This window comes from Hemitrygon akajei, chromosome 2 (assembly GCF_048418815.1).
Source record: "Hemitrygon akajei chromosome 2, sHemAka1.3, whole genome shotgun sequence".
Lineage (NCBI taxonomy): Eukaryota > Metazoa > Chordata > Chondrichthyes > Myliobatiformes > Dasyatidae > Hemitrygon > Hemitrygon akajei.
Window position 1 is genome coordinate 40,106,869 of NC_133125.1, and position 24,734 is coordinate 40,131,602.

Here is a 24,734-nt window from a genome sequence, read left to right on the forward strand (position 1 = left end):
TGCAGTATACCGGACATTTAAGAGTGTCAGGGAAGTGAAATATGTGCAGTGAAAATTACAACTGAGAAGGTGCTCAGGAAGCTTCATGGTCTGAGGTTGGATAAATCTCCTGGGCCTGATGGAATGCACCCTCAGGTTCTGAAGGAAGTAGCTGGAGAGACTGTGGAGGCATTAACAATGATCTTTCAAGAGTTGACAGATTCTGGCATTGTACCAGATGACTGGAAGTGTTACTCTGCTATTTAAGAAGGGTGTGAGGCAGCAGAAAGGAAACTATAGACCTGTTAGCCTGACTCCAGTGGTTGGGAAGTTGTTGGAATCGATTGTTAGGGATGAGATTACGGACTACACATGACAAGATAGGCCAAAGTCATCATGGTTCTCTGAAAGAAAAATCATGCCTGACTAACCTACTGCAATTCTTTGAGGAAATTACAAGCAGGGTAGTCAAAGGAGATGCAGTAGATGTGGTGTACATGGATTTTCAGAAGGCCTTTTACGAGGTGCCACATATGAGGCTGCTTAGCAAGATAAGAGCCCATGGAATTACAGGGAAGTTACTAGCGTGGGTGGAGCATTGACTGATCAGCAGAAAACAGAGAGTGGGAATAAAGGGATCCTGTTCTGGCTAGCTGCCAGTTACCAGTGGAATTCCACAGGGGTCGGTGTTGGGGCCGCTGCTTTTTACGATGTATGTCAATGATTTGGATTATGGGATTAATGGATTTGTGGCCAATGATACAAAGATAGGTGGAGGAACAGGCAGTGTTGAGGAAACAGAGAGCCTGCAGAGAGACTTAGATAGTTTAGGGGAATGGGCAAAGGAGTGGAAAATGAAATACAATGTTGGAAAGTATATGGTCATGCACTTTGGTGGAAGAAATAAATAGGCAGACTATTATTTAGATGGGGATAGAATTCAAAATACAGAGATGCAAAAGGACTTGGGAGTCCTTGTGCAGGATACCTAAAGGTTAACTTCCAGGTTGAGTCGATGGCGAAGAAGGCGAATGCAATGTTGGCATTCACTTCTAGAGGTATAGAACATAAGAGCAGGGATGTGATGTTGCAGCTCTATAATGCACTTGTGAGACCACACTTGGAGTATTGTGTGTAGTTTTGGTCTCCTTATTTTAGAAAGGATATACTGACTTTGGAGAGGGTTCAGAGAAGATTCACAAGAATGATCCCAGGAACGAACGGGTTACCGTATGACGATCATCTGGCACCTCTTGGTCTGTATTCCCTGGAGTTCAGGAGAATGAGGGGGGATCTCATAGAAACATTCCAAATGTTAAAAGGCATGAACAGATTAGATATGGCAAAGTTATTACCCATGGTAGGGGAGTCTAGGACAACTTCTGGATTGAAGGATGTCCATTTAGAACAGAAATGCGGAGAAATTTCTTTAGTCAGAGGGTGGTAAGTAAGTGAAATTTGTTGCCACAAGCAGCTGTGGAGGCCAAGTCATTGGGTGTATTTAAGGCAGAAATAAATAGGTTCTTGATTAGCCAGGGCATCAAAGGGTATGGGGAGAAGGCAGGGGAGTGGGGATGACTGGATGAACTGGATCAGCCCATGACTGAATGGCAGAGTAGACTCGATGGGCCAAATGACCTACTTCTGCTCCTATATCTTATAGTCTTATAGTTCCCACAGTCAATTATCTCACTTAAAGGATGTTTTATCTTGTTATTTCATGCTTTCATTATTTATTACTGTTTATTTATATTTGCTTTTGCATAGTTGATGTCTTCTATGCTCTACTTGATCTTTCATTGATCCTGTCATTGTTACTATTCTAGAAATTTGCTGAATATGCCTGCAGGAAAAAGAATCTCAAGGTTGTATGTGGTGATATACATGTACTCTGATAATAAAATTTACTTTGAACTTTGATTCTAACTGGCTGCATCACTGTCTGGTACGGAGGGTCAGAATCAGAAAAGGCTGTAGAAAGTTGTAAACTCAGTTAGCTCCATCATGGACACTAGCTTCCCAGCTTCCAGGACACCTTCAAAAGGTGATGCCTCAAAAAGGTGGCATCAGCATTAAAGACTCCTATCCCCAGGACATAGCCTCTTCTCATTGCTATCATCAGGGAGGAGGTACAGGAGCCTGAAGGCATACACTCAACATTTCACAAACAGCTTCTTCACGTCTGTTGTCAGATTTCTGAATGAACATGAACCAACTTCACTATTTTCCCCTCTCTTTTTCCACTGCATATTTAATTTTATTTTCTTATATATACTTACTGTAATTTATAGTTTTTATTATTATGTACTGCATTGTACTGCTGCCAAAAAACAACAAATTTTACAATGATATTAAACCTGATTCTGAAGTATAAATAAGCCTTCAGGCAAGATTCCACTATAATTATGACAGCTTTTCAATTACCCACTGAGGAAATTAACAGATAATTAATAGAGGTAACGTGCAATGAGGAGAGGCTGTTGATAAGGCAAAATTGCAGTCAACAGGATGATTTTCAACACAAAAGGTGGACAAAATCGAAAAGGGTGAAGAAAGGACAAAAGGTATTGATTCAATTGCACACAGTATATGGAATAAGGTAGGTGAACTTGCAGCACAGTTGCAAGTTCATGATGGCAATTATGATGTTGTAGGCATCACTGAATCATGGCTGAAAGAAGGTTATAGATGGGAACTTAATGTCCAAGGATATACATTGTATCAAAAGGACAGGTGTGAAGACAGAAGGGGCTACTCTGTTGGTAAAAAATGAAATCGAATCATTAAAAAGAGGTGAATTATGGTCAGAAGGTGTTGAATCATTGTGGATAGAGCTAAGGAACTGCAAGGGTAAAAAGACCCTTATGGGAGTTGTATATAGACCCCCAAATAGTAGGAAGGATGCGGCCTACATACTATAATGGGAGATGGAAAATGTATACCACAAGGGAAATATTACAATAGTCATGGGGGATTTCTATATGCAGGTAAATTGAGAAAATCAGGTTGGTGTTGGATTCCAGGAGGGGCAATTTCTAGAGTAACTACGAGGTGGCTTTTTAGAGCAGCTCGTGGTTGAGCCCACTATGGGATCAGCTGTTCTGGATTGGGTGTTGTGCCATGAACCAGAATTGATGAGAGAGCTTAAGGTAAAAGAACCCTTACGGGCAAGTGATCATAACATGATTGAATTCACCCTGAAATTTGTGAAGGAGAAGGTAAAGTCAGATGTATCAGTATTACAGTGGAGTAAAGGGAATTACAGAGGCATGCAAAAGGAGGTGGCCAGAATTGATTGGAAAAGAACACTGGCAAGGATTACAGCAGAGCAGCAATGGCTGGAATTTCTGGAAATAATTTGGAAGGCACAAGATATATACAGCCCAAAGAGGAAGAAATATTCTACAGGAAAGATGACACAACCATGGCTAACAAGAGGAGTCAAAATCAACATAAAAGCCAAAGAGAGGCCATATAATAGAACAAAACTTAGCAGGAAGTTAGAGCATTGGGAAGCTTTTAAAAACCACCAGAAGACAACTAAAGAAGTCATTAAGAAGGTAAAGAAGGAATATGAAAGTAAGCAAGCCAATAATATTAAAGATGATACCAAAGGTTTCTTCAGATACATAAACTGTAAAAGAGAGGAGAGAGTGAATATTGGACCACCAGAAAATGATATTGGAGAGATAGTAATGGGATCAACAAAATGCACGACAAACTGAATAAGTATTCTGCATCAGTCTTCACTGTGGAAGACAATAGCAGTATGGTTGAAGTTTCAGGTGTCAAGGGCCATGAAGTGTGCAAATATTGGTTTCCTTGAGAGAAAATCTTGTCTGACAAATCTGTTGGGATTCTTTGAAAAAATAGCAAGCAGGATAGACAAAGGAGAATCTGTTAACATTGTGTACTTGGATTTTCAGAAAGCATTTGACAAAGTGTCACACATGAGGTTGCTTAACAGCAACAAGCCCATGGTATTACTGGGAGAATTCTAGCATGGATAAAGCAATGGCAGATTGGCAGGAAGAAAAAAGTGGGAATAAAGTGAGCCTTTTCTGATTGGCTGCCAGTGAGTAGTGGTGTTCCACAGGGGTCTGTATCCGGACCAATTTTTTTAATGTTATATATCAATGATTATATGATGGCATTGATGGCTTTGTTGCAAAGTTTGCAGATGATATGAAGATAGGTGAAGGGGCAGTTAGTTTTAAGAAAGTAGAGAGGCTAACAAAGGACTTAGATTAGGAGACTGGGTAAAAATGTGGTAGATGGAATATAGTGTCAGGAAGTGTTGTTACGAATTATGAACAACTCTGATGGGCAGAAGGGTACAGAATCACCAATGCCCCCCCCCCCTTTGGAGAATCGCAAATCGCTACTATTCCGATGCTGTTATCAAGGAAGTGAGAGAGACACTGGACTCTGCCAGGGCAGTTGTTATTGATAACAGCTCATGAAAATTAATGAGAGAGAGACAGCTCAGAGATACACAAAGTGGAATGTCTCCTACTAACAAAAGCGGAACGGAACCATTGATTACTGCTATTGTCTTTTGGAGAAGGATTGTGTACTTGGTACTGTTCTATTCATTGAAACCCCTCGGGGGCAACCAGAGTGGGCTGGTTTGATGGGTTACATCATCTCAACCTGATTGACATCTGAGACCCCGTGAGTGGGGATAAAAGTCGGGTCTGGAGAAACACCCCTCAGACGCACCAGGAGAGACGCTACGAGACCGGTGGGGGCTTGTGTGTGTGTCCACCCTTGCCTGGGTGACGAGTCCACCATGGAAGAATGGTCTAGCTAAAGGACGGAGAGGTCATACATGAATGGCCACAACAACAACGCATCGACGGATCAAGATCATAAAGGAAAGTTGGCAAGTCAATAGTTGTTACTGTTCTCTCTCTCTCTCTCTCTCTCTCTCTCTCTCTCTCTCTCCAACAATTGAAACACAGTGACCAACAACTACCGCAGCCTGCATGAACTGAACTGAACTTTATATTTCCATCTGACAATTCATTATCCCCTAGACAACGATAGAGCTTATTTCTTATTGATTATTAATATACCCGCACTTTTAGGTTTAGTATTGATGACATATATTATCTGTATATTTGCATTGATATTATTTTTGTGTATTTTTACCAATAAATACTGTTGAAAATAGTATCACCAGACTCCAACGGACACTTCTATCTTTGCTGGTAAGACACCCAGCTATGGGGTTCGTAACAGTGTATAGTGATGCATTTTGGTAGAAGAAGTAAAAGGTTTGACTATTTTCTGAATGGAGACAAAATACAAAAAAAAACTGAGGTGCAAAGTGACTTGGGAGTCCTTGTGCAGGATTCCCTAAAGGTTAATTTGTAGGTTGAGTCTGAGGAGAAGAAGGCAAATGTGATGTTAGCATTCATTTCAAGAAGACTGGAATATAAAAACAAGAATGTAATGAAATGTTGAGACTTTATAAAGCACTGGTGAGGCCTCACATAGAGTATTATGAACAGTTTTATGCCCCTTATCTTAAAAATGATGTGTTGAAACTAGAGAGACTTTAAAGGAGGTTTACAAAAGTAATTCTGGGATTGAATGGTTTGTCATATGAATAGCATTTGATGGCTCTGGACTTGAATTTACTAGAATTCAGAAGAATAAGGGGTGACCTCATTGAATGGTGAAAGGCCTTGATAGAGTGGATGTGGAGAGGATGTTTCCTATGGTGGGAGATTCTAAGACCAGGGGACACAGCCTCAGAATACAGAGACATCTTTTAGAGTGGAGATGAGGAGGAATTTCTTCAGCCAGAGAGTGGTGAATCTGTGGAATTCTTTGCCACAGGCAACTGTGGAGGCCAGGTCTTATGTATATTTAAGGCAAAGGTCGATAGATTCTTGATTGGTCACGGTATGAAGGGATATGAAGAGAAGGCAGGAGATTGGGCTGAGGCGGAAATTGGATCAGCCATAATGAAATGACGGAGCGGACTCGATCGGCCAAATGACCTAATTCTACTCCTAGATCTCACAGTTTTATGGTCTTATAATAATGCATTGGTTTTACTCTTATGTTGTTTATTTTTCTCTTCTTATCCCTCAGTTAGCTCTATAAATATGAATGTAAAAGAATAAGATAGAGAGACCCAGAGTTACACAATCACAAACCTTTCGAGTTAGCAAGACAAGTCATTATGTTTATAAAAAGGTACTTCAAATAGAGGCTTCAAGTTAATAACGTAAGCAAACTTTGCTAAACTTTTGTATATAATTCTTTCAACTGGAAAATGAATGATTCATGTTTAGCTACAATTTGTGACAGCCCAAAGGATAAACTGTTTCAAGCATCATTTTGATCGCATATAAAATACAAGGAGTTGTGTGGACGCATAAGAGGCTTCAAATGCTATAATTGTGAAGCAAACTACAAACTGCTGTTGGAACTCAGTTGGTCAGACATCATTTCTGGAGACAGAGGGATGGTCAATGTTTTGGGTCAAGAACCTGCATTGGAATGAGTCCACAGATGCTGCCTGACCCACCATGTTCCTCCAGAAGTTTTCTTTTACCTCAAGGTGTGGGGTATACTGACTGTATTTTGTAATAAGCAAAAGCCTTTCTGTCATGTACTATATCATCATGGAATGACTAAAGTATAGTTTGGTGCTATAACCAGGGTAGGTTAGGGTTGATGCAGAGAAAGTGGACTGAAGAATCAGTGCTAACTGGGAAGGTCATGATATTGTTAGAGCCATATAGCATGGAACCACTCCCTTTGGCCCACCTAGTCTGCACTGATCACCAAGCATCCTTTTAACTAATCCTGCTTTACTTGATCCACATTCCCCTCCAACACTTTGCAATTAACCTTCTTATCCATATATTTTTGGGATGTGGAAGCCCCTGAAGGAAACCCATGCATCCACAGAGAGAACACATAATATCCATACCGCCTGTACTGGAGATTAGGACTGAATCTGAGTCCTGACAGCTGGGAGGGAGCAGCTCCACGAGAAAACCACAGTGCCTGTGGGTGAGGATTGATACCAGTTGATCCTTCTGATTCAGCTGGGGTGGGGGGGGGGGGGGGGAGTGTGTGGTGAGGTGCATTTGCTGTAGGACATTAAAAACTGTTTTAGTGAATCAGTGACCTTGGAACTGGCTAAGGAATTCATTGAGAAAAGGGGATTTCAGGTGGTGGGTGAAAGGGTTGTCAGATGGAGTGAGATATTCAGTGAGAGAGAAGTGATAAGTAATTATTTAAGTTGCAACTAACTGAGATGTTTTTCAAGGATCAGAGGAGAGAGTACAACTTTGATGACATTAAAATACCTCTTATTAGCTCTGTGAAGAAAATTCTATGAGTAACTCTCAGACTGGGCTACTCCTAACATTGGCAAGTCAGGCACACTGCTAACATAGAAATAAGCTCGCAATTTTTCATAATCTTTTACTTCTAGTTGAAATCTGGCAGAGAAAAGAAAGATGTTATGTAATCAAGTTTCTATGCCTTTATGCTTTACAAATAGTTACTGTGTCCGGTTCTGGCATCACACTTTAAGAAGGAGTCTAGGCTTTGGAAAGAGTTCAGCAGAGGTTTATCATGATGGTACCCAGAATGAAGGACTTTGGTTTTCCTATCTTTATTTTATATATTCTATATCCTCTTATGGCATAGAGCCCATTAAATTTACACAGGCTCCGTAAGTATTCCCATCAGCATTGTTCCCCACTTCCCAATAACCTATTCTCCCTCCCACAGCCATTCTATTTCCTCCAATTTTCCTATCACTGACCTGCACTGCGAGTAATTTACAGTAGTCATTCAGCCTACCAGCACACTTTTGGGATGTGGAGGGAAACCCAATCGCTTGGGGAAAACCAAGGAGTCACAGGGAGAACATGCTGACTTAAAAGTCAGAATCAAATTCAATGCAATGGATTTGTGAGGCAGCAACATCATCTCCTGAGCTCTTATGTTGCCCCTACTTCTGTGGGATGCACAGGGAAACTGATTTTGTTTTGCCTAGAACAGAAGCTAAAAATCAAATGTTTGAAACGTTTGGACATAGTAAGACAGGAGAAGCTTTCCACTGATGTGGAGATACAGGAGAGATTTTGGTTAATTGATAAAAGAACCAAAAGGAAATGAAAATTACCTTTTTATTTGCCATATAACTGGAATGCATTGCTTGAAAGGGAAATGGAAGCAGATTCAACAACAACATTCATAAACAATTAGATGTATACTTGAAATAATGGCAACAATGTTGGAAAAGGGTCAGATAGTACTGGATGGATCTTTCAAACCAATAGCACAGATATGATGGGCTATACATTCTACTTACGTACCTAATGGATCAGCATATTCTTAAAGAAAAGTGATTTACTTAACTAACCAGAAAATATATTTGTACCTTAAGTGAATCCTTGGAATATTTGAATAGTAGTCTTAATCCGGAGTCAGTTATGGATTTTGTCTGATCATCACATCGAAGAAGGCTGAGGCTTTGTGGCTTACGGCATCCAATGTTCTTAAGGCATTCATCATTCAAACAATTACAATTTTCAACTTTAATATTCTTCCCTGAAGGAAAAGTAGAGTCAAAATTTGTTCTCAAATATCAATTAAAAAAAACAGGCTACATTTTCCTTATTAATGGTAAGTTCTCTTCTAAAGTTTTGTGTTGATTGGTCACATATTTGTAATTGGGCAGCATGGGTTCCTTGGGCCAGAAGTGCCTGTTACCATGCTGTAACTCTGAATAAATAAATAAATAAGATTTCATTCACAACGCCTCAGCAAATGAAACAGCCCATGTCTCAAGACTTTCACCTAGGGGCTGATATGTAACAAATAAAATTGAAAATGCCAGGCAATGACCATTCACAACAAGAGAGACACAAGGGATCATAGATGCTGCAATCTAGATGCAAGGTCATGGCCTGACACATCAACTATCTCTTTGCTTCCGCAGAAGGTATTTGACTCACCATCATCTAGCAACTTGTTTCCAAAAAGAATGTAACCACCTTCCCTTGACATTTGACCTTACTTCAAAAGAAGTGGCTGGCCACTACTTTCTAAAGATCAGTTAGAAATGAGCTGGTCATTTAGAAATGACACTGGTCATGCCAGTAATGCCCAGATACTGAAAAAGAATTTTTGAAAACCTAATGGCAGCATAACGCACAAACTGTTCAATACCTTCGGCAGTGGAGGTATGATCAGAATGAAGGAGTTATCAGCGGCAACACTGGAGAGAGGAGGTGGAAGACAGTAAAAGGTTAAGAGCAGCAATGTGCTGGAGGAACTCAGTCATGCAGCATAGAGTCATAGAACACTATAGTGCTGAAACAGGCCCTTCAGCCTATCTAGTCAGTGCTGGACCACTAATCTGCCTAGACCATTGACTTGCCCTCCATCCCCATCCCATCCATGTATCTATCCAAATTTCTCAATTGTTGAAATCGACCTCACATCCAGCACTTGTGCTGGCAGCTCATTACACCCTCTCACCATCCTCTGAGTGAAAAAGTTCCACCTCATGTTCCCCTTAAACATTCCACCGTTCACCCTTAACCCATGACCTCTAGATGTAGTCCCACCAACCTCAGTGGAAAAAGTCTGCTTACCCTATCTATACCCCTCATAATTTTGTATACCTCTACCAAATCTCCACTCAGTCTTCTATGCTCCAAGGAATAAGATCCTAACCTATTTAATCTTTCCTTTTGTCTCAAGCGCTCCAGTCCCAGCAAGATCCTGGTAAATTTTCTCTGTACTCTTTCAAACTTATTTACATCTTTCCTGCACATGATACTCCAAATTAGGCCTCACCTATATCTTACACAACTTAAACATAACATTGCATCTCCTGGACTCAGTACTTTGATCTATGAAAGCCAAAGAGGCAAAAGTTTTCTTTATGACCCTATCTACCTGTGCCACTATTTTCAATGAATTGTGGACCTGTATTCCCAAATTGCTGTGTTCAATCACACTCCTCAGTGCCCTGTTGTTCACTGTGTAAAACCTATCCTGGTTAGTCCTACAGAAGTGCAACACCTCACAATTGTCTGCATTAAATTCCATCTGCCATTCTTCAGCCCACTTTTTTGCCCATTTTTCCAGCCGGTTGAGATCCTGCTTCAAGCGCTGATAGTTTTCTTTGCTGTCAACTACCCCCAATCTTGGTGCCATCTGCAAATTTGCTGATCCAGTTGACCAGATAATCATCCAGATCATCAGTATAGATGGCAAGCAACAATAGACCCAGCACCTATCCCTGTGGCACTCTACTATTAAAGGCCTCCAGTCAGGCAAATGTCTACTATCACTAATTGGCTTCTCCCCCAAAACCAATGTCTAATTCCATTTACAACCTCATCTTGAATGCGAAGCGATGGAAACTTCTTGAACAACCTCTCATGTGGCACCTTGTCAAATGCCTTGCTAAAGTCCATGTAGGCAACATCCTTACTTTCATCAACTTTCCTGATAACTTTCTTGAAAAACTCTATAAGATTGGTTGGACATGACCTACCATGAACAAAGCTATGCTGACTATCCCTAATCAGTCAAGGCCTATCCAAATACTCATATATTCGGTCCCTTTGAATACCTTCCAAAACCTTTCCCACTATTAATTTCAGGTGTACCAGCCTATAATTTTCCTGGTTTGTTTTAAGAGCCTTTTATTTTGAAATGCTGTGCTGACCTTTAACCTGCTCCAAGTTCAATCCAACTTTTCCTCATAGGACATTCTCCCTAATCCAGGCAGCTAATTTGCAGGGGTAGGAGACAACATTCCCTTCTAACAACACATCTTAGATTCTCTCTCAGCTCATTACACTAATAAAAATCCTACTCAAACATAAAGTAAAATCCAGCTTCATAAGTAATATATAAATGAACTTGAGGATTCACAAACTACTTAGATCTCTTGTCCAGCAACAGTAGTCTTCACCAATTGTTCAGAAGAAATCCTCATGCTACCAGTCCACTGGTACTATACCAACACTGTAAATCACTGACCAGTTGAACAGCATTTCCTAAAGCAGATTGTTCTTTACCAGCACTGGCTGTTCTGGACACCATCGCACTATCATGTCCTTTTCATTCCTTGTGCATTTCACACAACATTTCCTTGGGTATCTGCAAAACCCCTTCTACAGTGGACTGAGAAGGGGGTGAAAGATAACAGCAGATAGGGAAGATGGTGTTGGGATACAAGCCAAGTAGATGAAAGTAGAGTCAGATGTGAAAAAGGTAGATGGAGCCAGGTGGGAGAGGACAAGTGAAGATGGAGACAACAGGGATGGTGATGAGCAAGAACACACAGGCTGCCAGCGCTGATAAGAAACTGATGATGGGAACCATCAGGGAAGAGGTAATAATGGGAAATACATGAGTCCACTCATAACTTTTAAACTCCATGATGTATCTCCTGCCTGTTATTGCCACTGTTAAATACAGATTTCTCCATTTCCTTTGTGATATATTTCTGTTCTGATATCCCTCAAGTGGTAACATCCCAAACATGAAGCCAATATATTTCTGTAGGTTTCTTTGTGCTGCCTTAATCAAAGTTAATTAGACAGAAGCAAGTTCAGGAATACTTGCTTCCACTCAGGTTTTGTGTATTCTGAGATAGCTAATGTCGGAAGTGCAGACTCCTCCACAAATGAAGCTTGGGCACGATCAGTTTACCAGGTGGTTTTCTCCTTCCACTCCTTACATGGGGCCTCTGTGAGCTCTCGATACTTGGCTTTGAGTCTCCCAATACCATCCTGAATGTTCCTACTCCATGGACCAGAGATTTGCAGGAGTCAGTGGAGATGTTATATCCTTTGAGCACATCCATAAATCTTTACCTTTGCCTATCTGGTAATTTATTTTTGAAATAGTGTTTGGAGAGCATGATATTACTTGTGTAAATAACATGGTCTTTAGAATGTTTTTCAGAGAAAGCACTGGCAGAACTTTTTCAAATGTCTCAAGGTACCTGCTGTAGGTCATCTATGCCTTGAAAGATTAAAGGAGGGTATGAATCACAGATCCAGTAGACAATGTCAGGTCTGATAGCTTTTACCAATGTCTGTGCTGGCGCATTGAAGCAATAGTGAATTTTATCATTGGTAGATGCCTTCAACAAGATGTGAGAAATGGGACGTGTTTTCCGGAGTTTCACTATGAACCCTCATTATCAAAAAGAAATAGGTGCACAAGAATAGACTGTTCAAACCTCATGCTTGAGTCACACAGTCAACATCATTCACATACATTTTTGAATATCCCCAAGCCAGAAAGTGAGAGCAATTATGTTTTCAATTTTCACATTAATTGCTAAGTTTTACACCTAAGCAAAGTGATCAAATCTTTCATGATAGCAAAGACTTTCACCCAAAAAGCAAGGTTTATAAACAAGAAAGTGTTATTTAAATAACCTGTTATTTTTAAGCACTGTGCTATCAACTTCATCAATATAGATGCTGCAAACAATAATCCTGAGGTGAAATTGCTTCAGTCGTGAAATTAAGCTGCCACTTCTATATACCATTCCAATTCACACACTTGGTATTTTCCTGACATCAGGAAATTGACATCATGTTTACATAGAGTACATTTCTACCCATACCAACATAAATTGGAATTGAAAGTTCCATGCATCATGAATTGTCATAGAGATTCATTACAAGGCCTGCTTCATGGATGTTTGCTGCCCTTAAAGGGACACACTGCTGACAGCTGTATATCTGATGGAGAGTTTTCAGAACTGCCATGTTTATCAATTTACCACTCCTTCTAGCATTGGAGAGGGATTACATGTACGGTACTTGTGGAGAAATTAATGCATCTGCTTTGATTTTAGCCACTGACGTATGCTCTCAGGGTCCCCGTAGCAAGCCAGAGATGTTCATTAACAGGAAATTCTTCCACCTGCCCAACCTGTGGACCATGAGAAGAAATTCCTGATGCTAAATATAATTTTCCCTAAAAGCACACATGATTCACTTGTTCTTGGGGAGACCACAATAGCAGATATATCCAAACGCAGAGGGATAATTCCTGCAGGACAGGAGTTATTCTTTACTTCCTTGATTCTGCCTGTCAATGCATTCTCCACCCATAGCAATTGATTTTGGATATCACATGATATAAAAGACACAGTATGCACTCTGTTAGAGTTTCCACAGAAAGTGTGTCAAATTATCCCCCCCCCCCGTAAACAAATGAGTCTCTTCATAAACATGTGCACAAGCAAGGAGGTGAGAGCCTTGATGATATGTTGCTCCGCATCCTATTTTGTAGTCACCTGCCCTGATTATTATACACGACTGAATGAATTCCTGTTCAAGATGCATTATGATCACAGTAAAACATCTTTCCATTTGATTGAAGAGTAAAAATAAACTCTGACCTTTACAAAACATTCACTTTCTTGTGAAGATCTCCAGACTGCGGGAATAACCTACGCCTGCAAATCACCCTGCTTTGGTATGTGAAGACATGAAAGTTCTGTCAGTATTGCGCGCTGCGTAAAGATTCTCACTCTGAAAGAGTGACTGATGCTGTCTCCTGCCACTGTGCAATCAATTTTCTGAAATCTAATTGATTCGTTTCCAGAAAAAGAACCCAAAATAACATATAAAATTGTAAATGTGCAATTGGTTTTAAGGTTCCCTTTGGAAATTGCAATCAGCACATTCTTGGCATGGTGCAAGGACATGCTGATTGCAGTTCCTATGGGAAACCTAGAACTATTTTGAGGACGAGCCATTTGTTGCTAGCTTGTTTTGAACAGATGTATACTAATCGTACTTGGTAGAAATGACAGTACTGATGTCCAGCACACCACATGGCTCATGGAATATCTGAGACACAGATTAATGTTAGTATTTGCCTAGAAATTAACTTTTTCAATATAACATATATTTATTATTACATATTGTTACGCCTGTGCCCCCTCCTTTTTGAGAATCGCAAGATCGCTATTAAGTCAGGTCAGGAGACCCAGGAAATGAGAGAGAGACGCAGAATCCATAGGGGGTTTGGAATGTCTGGGCCCCTTAACGATACAAAGCTACGGGAAACGGCCATTGTCTCTTGGAGATGGAATTGTGTATTGAGCACTGTGCTATTCATCGATGTCCTCAAGGAATGAGCAACGTGGGCTGGTTGGGGGGATGGCATCCTCCCAATCTGATTGACATCTGAGGCCCCGTGAGTAAGGATAAAAGAGGGTCTGGGGAACAACTCCTTTCAGACGCACCAGAAGAAACGCTAGAAATCTCGTAATAGTGTAATAGCGACAGCCGGTGGAAAGCCCACGTGCGTCCTTTTCCATTTGCCTCAGAATTGGTGGGCCTTTCCACGGAAGAACGGCTTTAGCTAAAACAAAGGAGAAATCAGCCCCAACGACTCTTGAAGGATTGACATCATAAAAGGAATGGGCAAGTTTTAAACTCTCTCTCTTGACTCCAAACAAAGGCTGCAGCCTGCATGAACTTGAGTGACTTTTATATTTCCATCAGACAATACATTATCCCCTAGACAACGACAGAGCTATTTCTTATTGATTATTATTATACCCGCGCTTTTAGATTTAGTATTGATGACGTATATTATCTGTGTGTTTGCACTGATATTATTTTTTGTGTATTTTTATCAATAAATATTGTTAAAAATAGCACCATCAGACTTCAACGGACCTCTCTATCTTTGCTGGTAAGTGACCCAGTTACGGGGTACGTAACAATTGGGGTTCTCGTCTCGGGATTTGACACCAAATTGGGAGGCCAGTGAATCGGGCTTGTAAGTCCAAACTTGGATCTGGTTACGCGGGTAGTCAGACGGGAAACCAGCAAAGATGGACGTGGATGAATTTATAGAAAACCCGACTCTAGAGGCGCTAGAGGCGGCCACCAAATCAGACTTGATAAATATGGCGAAGGGACTAAACCTCGCAGAGGTGAGGTTGTCAATGAACAAGCGGGAGGTGCGAAGGGCAATAACTCAGTATTATATTGGGAAGAATGTGTTTACAGCTGAAGTATTGGAAAATATCCCTGAAAAGGTACCAGCTAGTGGGACGGCTCAGTTAGAGTTGGAGAAATTAAGGTTGGAACATGCAATTAAGTTAAAGCAGCTGGAAGCAGCTGAGAAGGAGAAAGAAAGAGCCAAGAGAGAGAAAGAGAAAGAGAAAGAAAGGGCCGAGAGACAAAGGGAGCATGAGCACCAGCTAAAAGAGTTAGCAGTGAAAAGGGAGCAGGACAGGGCTGAGAAACAAAGGGAGCATGAAATTCAGTTAAAACAGCTGGAAGCAGCTGAAAAGGAGAGAGAGAGGGCCGAGAAAGAGAGGGAGAGAGCTGAGAAAGAAAAGGAAAGAGCCAAGAAGGAGAGGGAGGCAGAGAAACAGAGGAAACATGACTTGGAGATGGAGAAGTTAAGGCAAGAGCGAAGGGATCAAAAGTCAGACCAAGAGGAGCGGTTTAATGTTAGTCGGGAGTTGAGGTTAGTACCTCCGTTCGAGGAGACGGATGTTGATAGTTATTTCTTGCTTTTTGAAAAGGTGGCAGTGAATCAGAAGTGGCCCAAAGAGCAGTGGGTGGCGTTGTTACAAAGTGTGTTAAAAGGGAAGGCACAACGAGCATATATGGCATTGTCCATGGAGGAGGAAGCAGCAGAGAGTTATGACAAAGTAAAAGCGGCCATTCTCCGGACTTATGAATTGGTACCTGAAGCGTATAGACAAAAGTTCAGAAATTTAAAGAAAGGGTGGAATCAGACATATACCAAGTTTGCCTATGAGAAGGGTGTGCTCTTGGACCATTGGTGTACAGCAGAAATAGTGGAAGAGGATTTTTGGTGTCTCAGGGAGTTAATTCTGATTGAGGAATTTAAAAGTGGTGTTTCGGAGGATATCCGGATGTATTTGAATGAGAAGCCGAATAAGTCCATCTCTGAATTTGCTAGGTTCGCAGATGAATATGCCCTAACCCACAAGACAAAGTTTTCCTCGAATAAAAGTTCCCAGAGAGACCATGGGAATGATAGAGAAAGCCCGCCGGGAGCTATTGGTAAGGTTGGGGAGGAGAGGCAAGACGGCCAGAGATTTCCGGGCTTGACCTGTTTTAATTGTGGAAAGGGGGGACATATTGCATCTAGGTGCTTTGCTCCGAGGAAGGAGACAGGAAAAGGGAAAGCAGCAGTCCCTATCGGATGTGCCGTGGTAATCAGTAAATCGACAAGAGATCCCCGGGTAGACAGAGTACGAGAAGGGTCTGAGACTTGTATGTCAAACGGAACCGTGTCTGTGAGGGAGGGAGACCCACCAGTTCCAGTGTGGATCTGGAGAGACACGGGCGCTGAACTGTCATTGATTAGCAGTAAGATACTAGATTTTGGTCGCAAGACGGGAATAGTAGCTGTGAAAGGAATAGGAAAAGGGATGGAAATGGTGCCCTTGCATAGGATCATTATGAATTGTGAGCTGGTCTCTGGACCAGTTGAAATGGGGGTGCGATCAGAATTCCCGAGAACTGACGCGGACGTCCTTCTGGGTAATGATTTAGCCGGTGGTAAGGTTTGGTCAGCAATGAAGCTGACGAGACAGCCGGTGGAGGCCCCACCCCTAGATTCCAAGATCTATCCCGCATGCGCGATCACTCGCAGCATGTCGAGAAAGGCAGCTGAGAACGAGAGCAGTTTAAATCCGGCCAGTATCGATTTGGCCGAGACGTTTTTACCGACCCTGTACCACGAGGGTTTAGAGGGTGGTAAAGCTAAGAGTAGTAAAGTGAAAGAGAGTAAGGGAGAGGAGGTAGACTTTCCCTTAGTGAGGAGAAAAGTTCTAGAGGCACGAAATAAAGATGAGAAACAGATAAAGCTGTTAAAAGGTCCAGGGTTGGACATGGATGATCTGTCTGGTTTGGCAGAACTGTTTGAAGAAGTGGAAAATTCTAAAGGTGTTCCCGATAATGAAATGAGGGCAGTCCTAGATGAAAAGGGTGCCCTTACCTTGAAGAAGTCTGCTGGGTTGGCAGATGAGGTTGTTTCAGCCCGCGGGATTGAGTTTACTCCGGAAGGGAGTTGCCCAGAGAGTAGCTGGGAGGATCAGGGGAATTTAGAATTTGGACTGGGTACGGGTATTGAAAGCCTGGAAGAGGCAAATGTCCCGTTTGAGTGTGTCCAAGATGTGGATGCACGTGGTACTGAACCTAGTAATGGAGCTCAGAAAAAGTCTGAGGTATTTGATTCAGTTGAAAAGGAATGCAGTCCTTGTGGGTCAGATGGACTTGGTTCAGTGAAGAAAGGGTTAACCTTGGTAATAGTGGGAAGTGAGAGTTCCCAGGTGTTTGTGCTCGAAGGTGTGTTAAAAGTTAGTGAGGAGATCAAAGGTGGTGGGGTGAATATTATTATTGAAGGAAAAGGGAACTGTGTAGTTCCCAAATTGAATGAAGAAAATTTAAAGGCTGGACTGATATCAGAAGCAGCAACCAGGCTACAGAGTCAATGGCTCGGTACCACAAAGCCTGTGAATCAATTACAGGTTGAGTTGGAAGGTAAAGGGGCCCCACACGCTATTGTTATTCCAGAGTGTGGTGTAAAAAGGCAGAATTTGAAATGCTGTTTGAACAAAGAGTTTAAACTGAAAACTAATAGCCTGAAGGGTCCTGAAGAGAAAACTAGCAACTTGCGTAAAATTAAAGAATTGGGTGGAAATTCGGGAAATGGTCTAAGTTTGCAACACATTGTTGATAAAATAACTCCTCTGAAAGGAGCGGACGAAAGCCTATTTCGCCAGGGTGCACAAGCTCCCCACGTGGGAATTAACCGGAAAAGAGGCAATGGTTAATGGGGACGCCATTTTTAAATAGCAGAAGCCAGTTTTAAGGGATTTCGACAAAGCATGTGAATAATAAAAGACAACCCCATGGAAGCCTGCCTGTTAAGTTTGAAAGTAACCTAAAGATTAGTATTTGCATGAACTTTTGTAGTATACCCATAAGCTAAGATCACAACTCTTTAGTTTTGCTTGCTAAAGAAAAATAAGAACTGAAATATAGGTGGTTATTAAATTGGAGTCTGATGCTACAAGACTTTAGTAAGGTACAAGATGTTAAGATATTAAAGGAAGTGACAATGTAATCGGTAACTATCTAGAGACTGAATTGAATGTATAACTGTATTACTCTGTAGAAAAAAAAAACTTTTGTATTGTGTTAGATTCTAAAATCCTGTAAGACTCTGTATTACTTCATTTTTTTCCGATGGTAAAAAACGCGTTGAAGAAAGGCGGTGTTACGCCTGTGCCCCCTCCTTTTTGAGAATCGCAAGATCGCTATTAAGTCAGGTCAGGAGACCCAGGAAATGAGAGAGAGACGCAGAATCCACAGGGGGTTTGGAATGTCCGGGCCCCTCAACGATACAAAGCTACGTGAAACGGCCATTGTCTCTTGGAGATGGAATTGTGTATTGAGCACTGTGCTATTCATCGATGTCCTCAAGGAATGAGCAACGTGGGCTGGTTGGGGGGATGGCATCCTCCCAACCTGATTGACATCTGAGGCCCCGTGAGTAAGGATAAAAGAGGGTCTGGGGAACAACCCCTTTCAGACGCACCAGAAGAAACGCTAGAAATCTCGTAATAGTGTAATAGCGACAGCCGGTGGAAAGCCCACGTGCATCCTTTTCCATTTGCCTCAGAATTGGTGGGCCTTACCACGGAAGAACGGCTTTAGCTAAAACAAAGGAGAAATCAGCCCCAACGACTCTCGAAGGATTGACATCATAAAAGGAATGGGCAAGTTTTAAACTCTCTCTCTTGACTCCAACCAAAGGCTGCAGCCTGCATGAACTTGAGTGACTTTTATATTTCCATCGGACAATACATTATCCCCTAGACAACGACAGAGCTATTTCTTATTGATTATTATTATACCCGCGCTTTTAGATTTAGTATTGACGACGTATATTATCTGTATGTTTGCACTGATATTATTTTTTGTGTATTTTTATCAATAAATACTGTTAAAAATAGCACCATCAGACTTCAACGGACCTCTCTATCTTTGCTGGTAAGTGACCCAGTTACGGGGTACGTAACAATATATACTGTATATATTATAGTACTGCATACATATATATTTGTGATGAAACATATATTTTAAATTAATTTAATTTTAATTATTTTGGGTTGTAATTTGATTTCCAGATCTTCACTGAACTGGTATTACACACTATGTTATTTACAGCATTCATTGATTTCGAAAGGTCCCTCACCTGACTTCTCAAGCTGATTTGAATTTCTAGGAGGATGAAGTGCGTCATATGAAATAGGAGCTGAGACATGCTTCACTACTCAAGGAAATTATGGTAGACATTCTACCTCAACATTAGCTTCCTGTTCTATCCCCACATTCCTTGATTTTTCCCACATCCAAATTCTATGGCTTTCAGTGTTGAATAAGATCAATAGGTCTTAAAAGTCCTTCAAAGAAGAGAATACTAAAGATTCACCATCCTTTGAGTGAAGATTTTTTCTTTATTTGTCCAAAACACCCAACCCCTTATTTTGACATTGTGTGGCTTAATTCAAGACTCCTCCACCAGGGAAAGCATCTCCATCCTACCGAGCTCCACCTGAGACTATTCTCCATTTCAATCAGATCATCTCTCATGTTTTATTGAGGCCTTCCATATTACTCTTCAGATAGCAGACCTTTCATCTCAGGAAAAGTCTGATGAATCTTTGCTGCATCCCCTCTGCAGTAAGTAAATCATTTTGATGTTAAATACCAAAATTGCACACCATACTCCAGGAGTTGTCTCAGCAAGCCTTTCAGAGGTGTAATAGCATAATAAGCAAAAATACACAAAATTAATGATATTAATGTTCTTCTTTTAAATTTGTCTTCTTATTAAATAAAAACTTACATAGGGTTTCATCATTTGCCAGGTGGTAGAAGCGGTAACAGACCTGGACAACCTGAAAGAGGTCCTGGTGTGATAACAGGGTAAAAATTCTAATCCAGATTTCATCAGGCAGATAAAGCCATGGTAAAGCGTTACCATCTCGTGGACAAATCTGAGTCAAGACAACAGAATTGGAGGAATAAGGTCAATATTTTACTTTTGCCCATATGTAATGAAAATATGTACTGTACACCATCTAGAAATTTACTTGCTCTATTTTTTCAGCCCTTTATATAGTAAGTTGTTATAGAGCGGAACATGATTGTGAATATTTCCATCTATTGTGCCACTTTGAAATATCATATATTTGCATGCCAGATGGTACGATTTCTACCTCAGATCCCTAGCAATTGACATAAATGTCTATGCAACACTCCTTCACAATATTGTCTATGAAAACCTGTCATTTCATAGTCATATAGCACACTAATGGGCCATTCAGCCCACTACATTCATGCTGACCCTTATGCCCATTTCATTGTAGTGACCAGAATGGGATGCATACTCCAAAAGCAACCTGACCATGTTCACTGGAAAGTTGCAACATAACATCACAACTCTTTTATTCAAAGGATCGGCCTATAAAGGCAAACATGGCACATGCATTTACTGCTCTATTGACTCGTGTTGCTACTTTCAGGAAACTGTGAACTGGGAACCTAGGTCTCTCTGTTCATGGGCATTCCTTTGTGCCCTACCAGTTACTCTATATGCCCTATTTGACTTCTGAGTCATATGTTTAGTTAAATATCTTCAGAACAGTCATACTTATAAAGTGCAAACATGGAAACATACAGTAAAATGTGTTGTTTTGCGTCAATGACCAACACAGTTTAAGGATTGCACTGGGGCAGCCACAAGTGTCCAGCACTACCATAGCATGCCCATAACTCACTAAACCTAACCATAGACATTTGGTACATGGGAGGAATCTGGAAACCCATACAGTAATGGGAAGAATGTACATGCTCCTGTTACCTGTGGCAGAAGGGATCCACAGAGGTTTGTTCACTCACTAACTGACCCACCCACAGTATTGAATCACAGCACTGAACTCCCTTTCCCATCCCCTCAGCAACTTCCCAATCACATCCCAACTCTGGCTTCTCCAATAGATAGATAGATAGATAGATAGATACTTTATTCATCCCCATGGGGAAATTCAACTTTTTTTCCAATGTCCCATACACTTGTTGTAGCAAAACTAATTACATACAATACTTAACTCAGTAAAAAATATGATATGCATCTAAATCACTATCTCAAAAAGCATTAATAATAGCTTTTAAAAAGTTCTTAAGTCCTGGCGGTAGAATTGTAAAGCCTAATGGCATTGGGGAGTATTGACCTCTTCATCCTGTCTGAGGAGCATTGCATCGATAGTAACCTGTCGCTGAAACTGCTTCTCTGTCTCTGGATGGTGCTATGTAGAGGATGTTCAGAGTTATCCATAATTGACCGTAGCCTACTCAGCGCCCTTCGCTCAGCTACCGATGTTAAACTCTCGAGTACTTTGCCCACGACAGAGCCCGCCTTCCTTACCAGCTTATTAAGACGTGAGGCGTCCCTCTTCTTAATGCTTCCTCCCCAACACGCCACCACAAAGAAGAGGGCGCTCTCCACAACTGACCTATAGAACATCTTCAGCATCTCACTACAGACATTGAATGACGCCAACCTTCTTAGGAAGTACAGTCGACTCTGTGCCTTCCTGCACAAGGCATCTGTGTTGGCAGTCCAGTCTAGCTTCTCGTCTAACTGTACTCCCAGATACTTGTAGGTCTTAACCTGCTCCACACATTCTCCATTAATGATCACTGGCTCCATATGAGGCCTAGATCTCCTAAAGTCCACCACCATCTCCTTGGTCTTGGTGATATTGAGACGCAGGTAGTTTGAGTTGCACCATATCACAAAGTCCTGTATCAGTTTCCTATATTCCTCCTCCTGTCCATTCCTGACACATCCCACTATGGCCGTGTCATCAGCGAACTTCTGCACATGGCAGGACTCCGAGTTATATTGGAAGTCTGATGTGTACAGGGTGAACAGGACCGGAGAGAGTACGGTTCCCTGCGGCGCCCCTGTGCTGCTGACCACCGTGTCAGACCTACAGTCTCCCAACCGCACATACTGAGGTCTATCTGTCAAATAGTCCACTATCCAATCCACCATGTGAGAGGCTACTCCCATCTCCGTTAGTTTGTGCCTTAAGATCTTGGGCTGGATGGTGTTAAAGGCACTAGAGAAGTCAAGGAATGTAATCCTCACAGCACAACTGACCCCCTCTAGCTGAGAGAGTGATTTGTGCAGCAAATACGTGATAGCATCCTCCACTCCCACCTTCTCCTTATACGCAAACTGAAGAGGATCCTGGGCGTGCCTGGTTTGTGGCCTCAGATTCTGTATTATCAGCCGCTCCATGGTCTTCATAACGTGCGACGTCAAGGCAACAGGTCTGAAGTCATTCAACTCCTTTGGTTGTGGTTTCTTCGGTACTGGGACAATACAGGATGTTTTCCACTGTCTGGGTACTCTTCTCTGCTCCAGGCTCATGTTGAAGATGCGCTGTAGTGGTTCTCCCAGCTCAGTCGCACAGGCCCTCAGTAATCGTGGGGAAACTCCATCCGGTCCAGCCGCCTTGCTGGTACAGATCTTCCTCAGTTGACCTTCCACCTGTGCAGCCGTAATCCTGGGCGTGGGCAAGGTCTCCTGTGAGTGGCTATTTTCCTGTGAGGGAAGTAAGCCTGGTGTGGATTTCTGCGGTGAGGATGAGATTGAGCTGTCGAACCTGTTGAAGAAGTTGTTCAGCTGGTTCGCTTTCTCCACATCTCCACTTATGTTCGCCCCCCGCTTTGCACCGCATCCGGTGATGATCTTCATCCCATCCCACACCTCCTTCATGCTTTTTTTCTGCAGCTTTTGTTCTAGCTTCCTCCTATACTGCTCCTTTGCCCCCCTTATCTGTACTCTGAGTTCCTTCTGAACTCTTTTAAGCTCCATCCGATCACCATCTTTAAAGGCCCTCTTCTTCTGGTTTAGGAGGCCTTTGATGTGACTAGTGATCCAGGGCTTATTATTGGGATAGCAGCAAACAGTTCTAACAGGGACAACTGCATCCACACAAAAGCTTAGTCATTCTCCCCAATTCAAGTTCAACTTTAATTATCATTCACCCACATATGAACATAGCCAAGCACAACAGCGTTCCTCCAGGGCCATGGTGCAAAACACATTACTAACAGCACCCAGCGCATAGCTGTGGCTTGAGTGCCTAGTACTCACCACAAATGAGGCAACGCAGCTCCCCCACAGTCAGTCTCACCAATGAACCCTCAACTCCACAGGCCAAACCCAACCTTGTCCCCATGAGTCTGGATCTGATTTGCTAATGAAGACCCTACACTGCCCCAGACTTGAACACTGAAGCCAGCCAAGGCCTGATACAACTTATCACAAAGGTCTCCACTGAATCCATAATTATAGTTCCTTTTGCCTTCATGACCTCCAACTTCAGCCCTGCTTCCAGACTTACCTAATACTTCATGTGCTGCACAAAGGAGGGCAGCATGAAAGGCCATTCTACAGTGCTGGCACCTACACATAACTAAATTTACTGTGGCAGGCCCATAACTAAAAGGGTGATTAGCTTGTTGGGTAATAGTTTTTTAATAAAGCTGCTCTAGCATCAACAAATTTCTGGCTAATAGTACCATCTAGTGGACAGCCAATGCAGATGGTTTCTCTGATAGCAATATTTAAGTGTGGCCAAATGAAACTAGGACACTTTGACCTAATTTTGTAACAAAATGAAATTGTCACACAGGAGTTCCAATCTCAAAGAATGCATGAACGTAAAGAGAGGATGTCATGTGATATTACTAGTGAAAGATCTCTTTTAATATTTTTTGTGGTTGACCCATTTTTACATTTGCATCATTTACCATAGCAGACCATTGGTTCTAGTTCTAGACTGCCTGTTATATGCAACATTCGCAACATAAAATCTCCTTTTAAATATACTCTCCTTTTCCCCCTCCTTGTGATGTACCATTTAAGGATAGAATAACAAGCAGGCAAACATGTTAAAGTTTCTCACTAATTAAAAAAATGTGATGGATGGCCCATCAGAGAGTTTAACTCCTCCTCCCTTCAGTGATTTACCTGTCTTATACTTGATGCTCTCCAGAGCAAGAAACCTGGATCTAGAAATTAATCACTGTGAAAAAATGTATAATTTCCCCACTATAACTGGAGCCTTCTACCAACCAAATTGACTGGAAAAAAGACTGAACGATCAACTTGAACATTTGATAAAATATCAGGGCTTTTATCTTCCACTTTTTTCATTGTCAAATTGTTCTTGAAGGAGAAATAGAACATCAGCTGTTTTGGGAGCTGCAGAGAGTAGGTGGTAAGCCAAGCAGGTGATAGAACATCAGCGCTTTACACCCCACCCTCTTCCATGTCACATAACAATCAGGCACTACAACTCAGCCTTTCTATATCCCACCGTATCCAACATAGTTCTCTTTGGTTGCTTGCTTGCTTTATGACATTCTCTTATCAATTTGGACAGTGCAAGCTCCAAAGACAACACTGTGATAAGTAACAAGGAGTGTTTGTTTCCCTGTTGGCTGCACATATATAATGCTCACAATGATGGGAACTCTCCCAAGCTTCTTAAAATGGTAATGTGAAATTTATTACCTCCTCATGAGGGGGGAAATGGATTTCTAGTTTAATTCCTCAGAACAGAAAGACAGCACCTC

The 24,734-nt window shown here is 41.7% G+C and overlaps 1 protein-coding gene across 1 annotated transcript in view; it reads right to left on the reverse strand.

Annotated features, from left to right (window-relative positions):
* The window catches only part of LOC140740979 (uncharacterized), a 109,103-nt gene that overhangs the window by 67,883 nt on the left and 16,486 nt on the right, over positions 1–24,734 (reverse strand). The window contains exons 5-6 of the mRNA XM_073070621.1: positions 19,924–20,074; positions 8,399–8,568 (exon numbers count right to left, since the gene is read on the reverse strand). Coding sequence (XP_072926722.1) covers positions 8,399–8,568; positions 19,924–20,074 — 321 coding nt within the window. The remainder of the gene's footprint in view (positions 1–8,398; positions 8,569–19,923; positions 20,075–24,734) is intronic.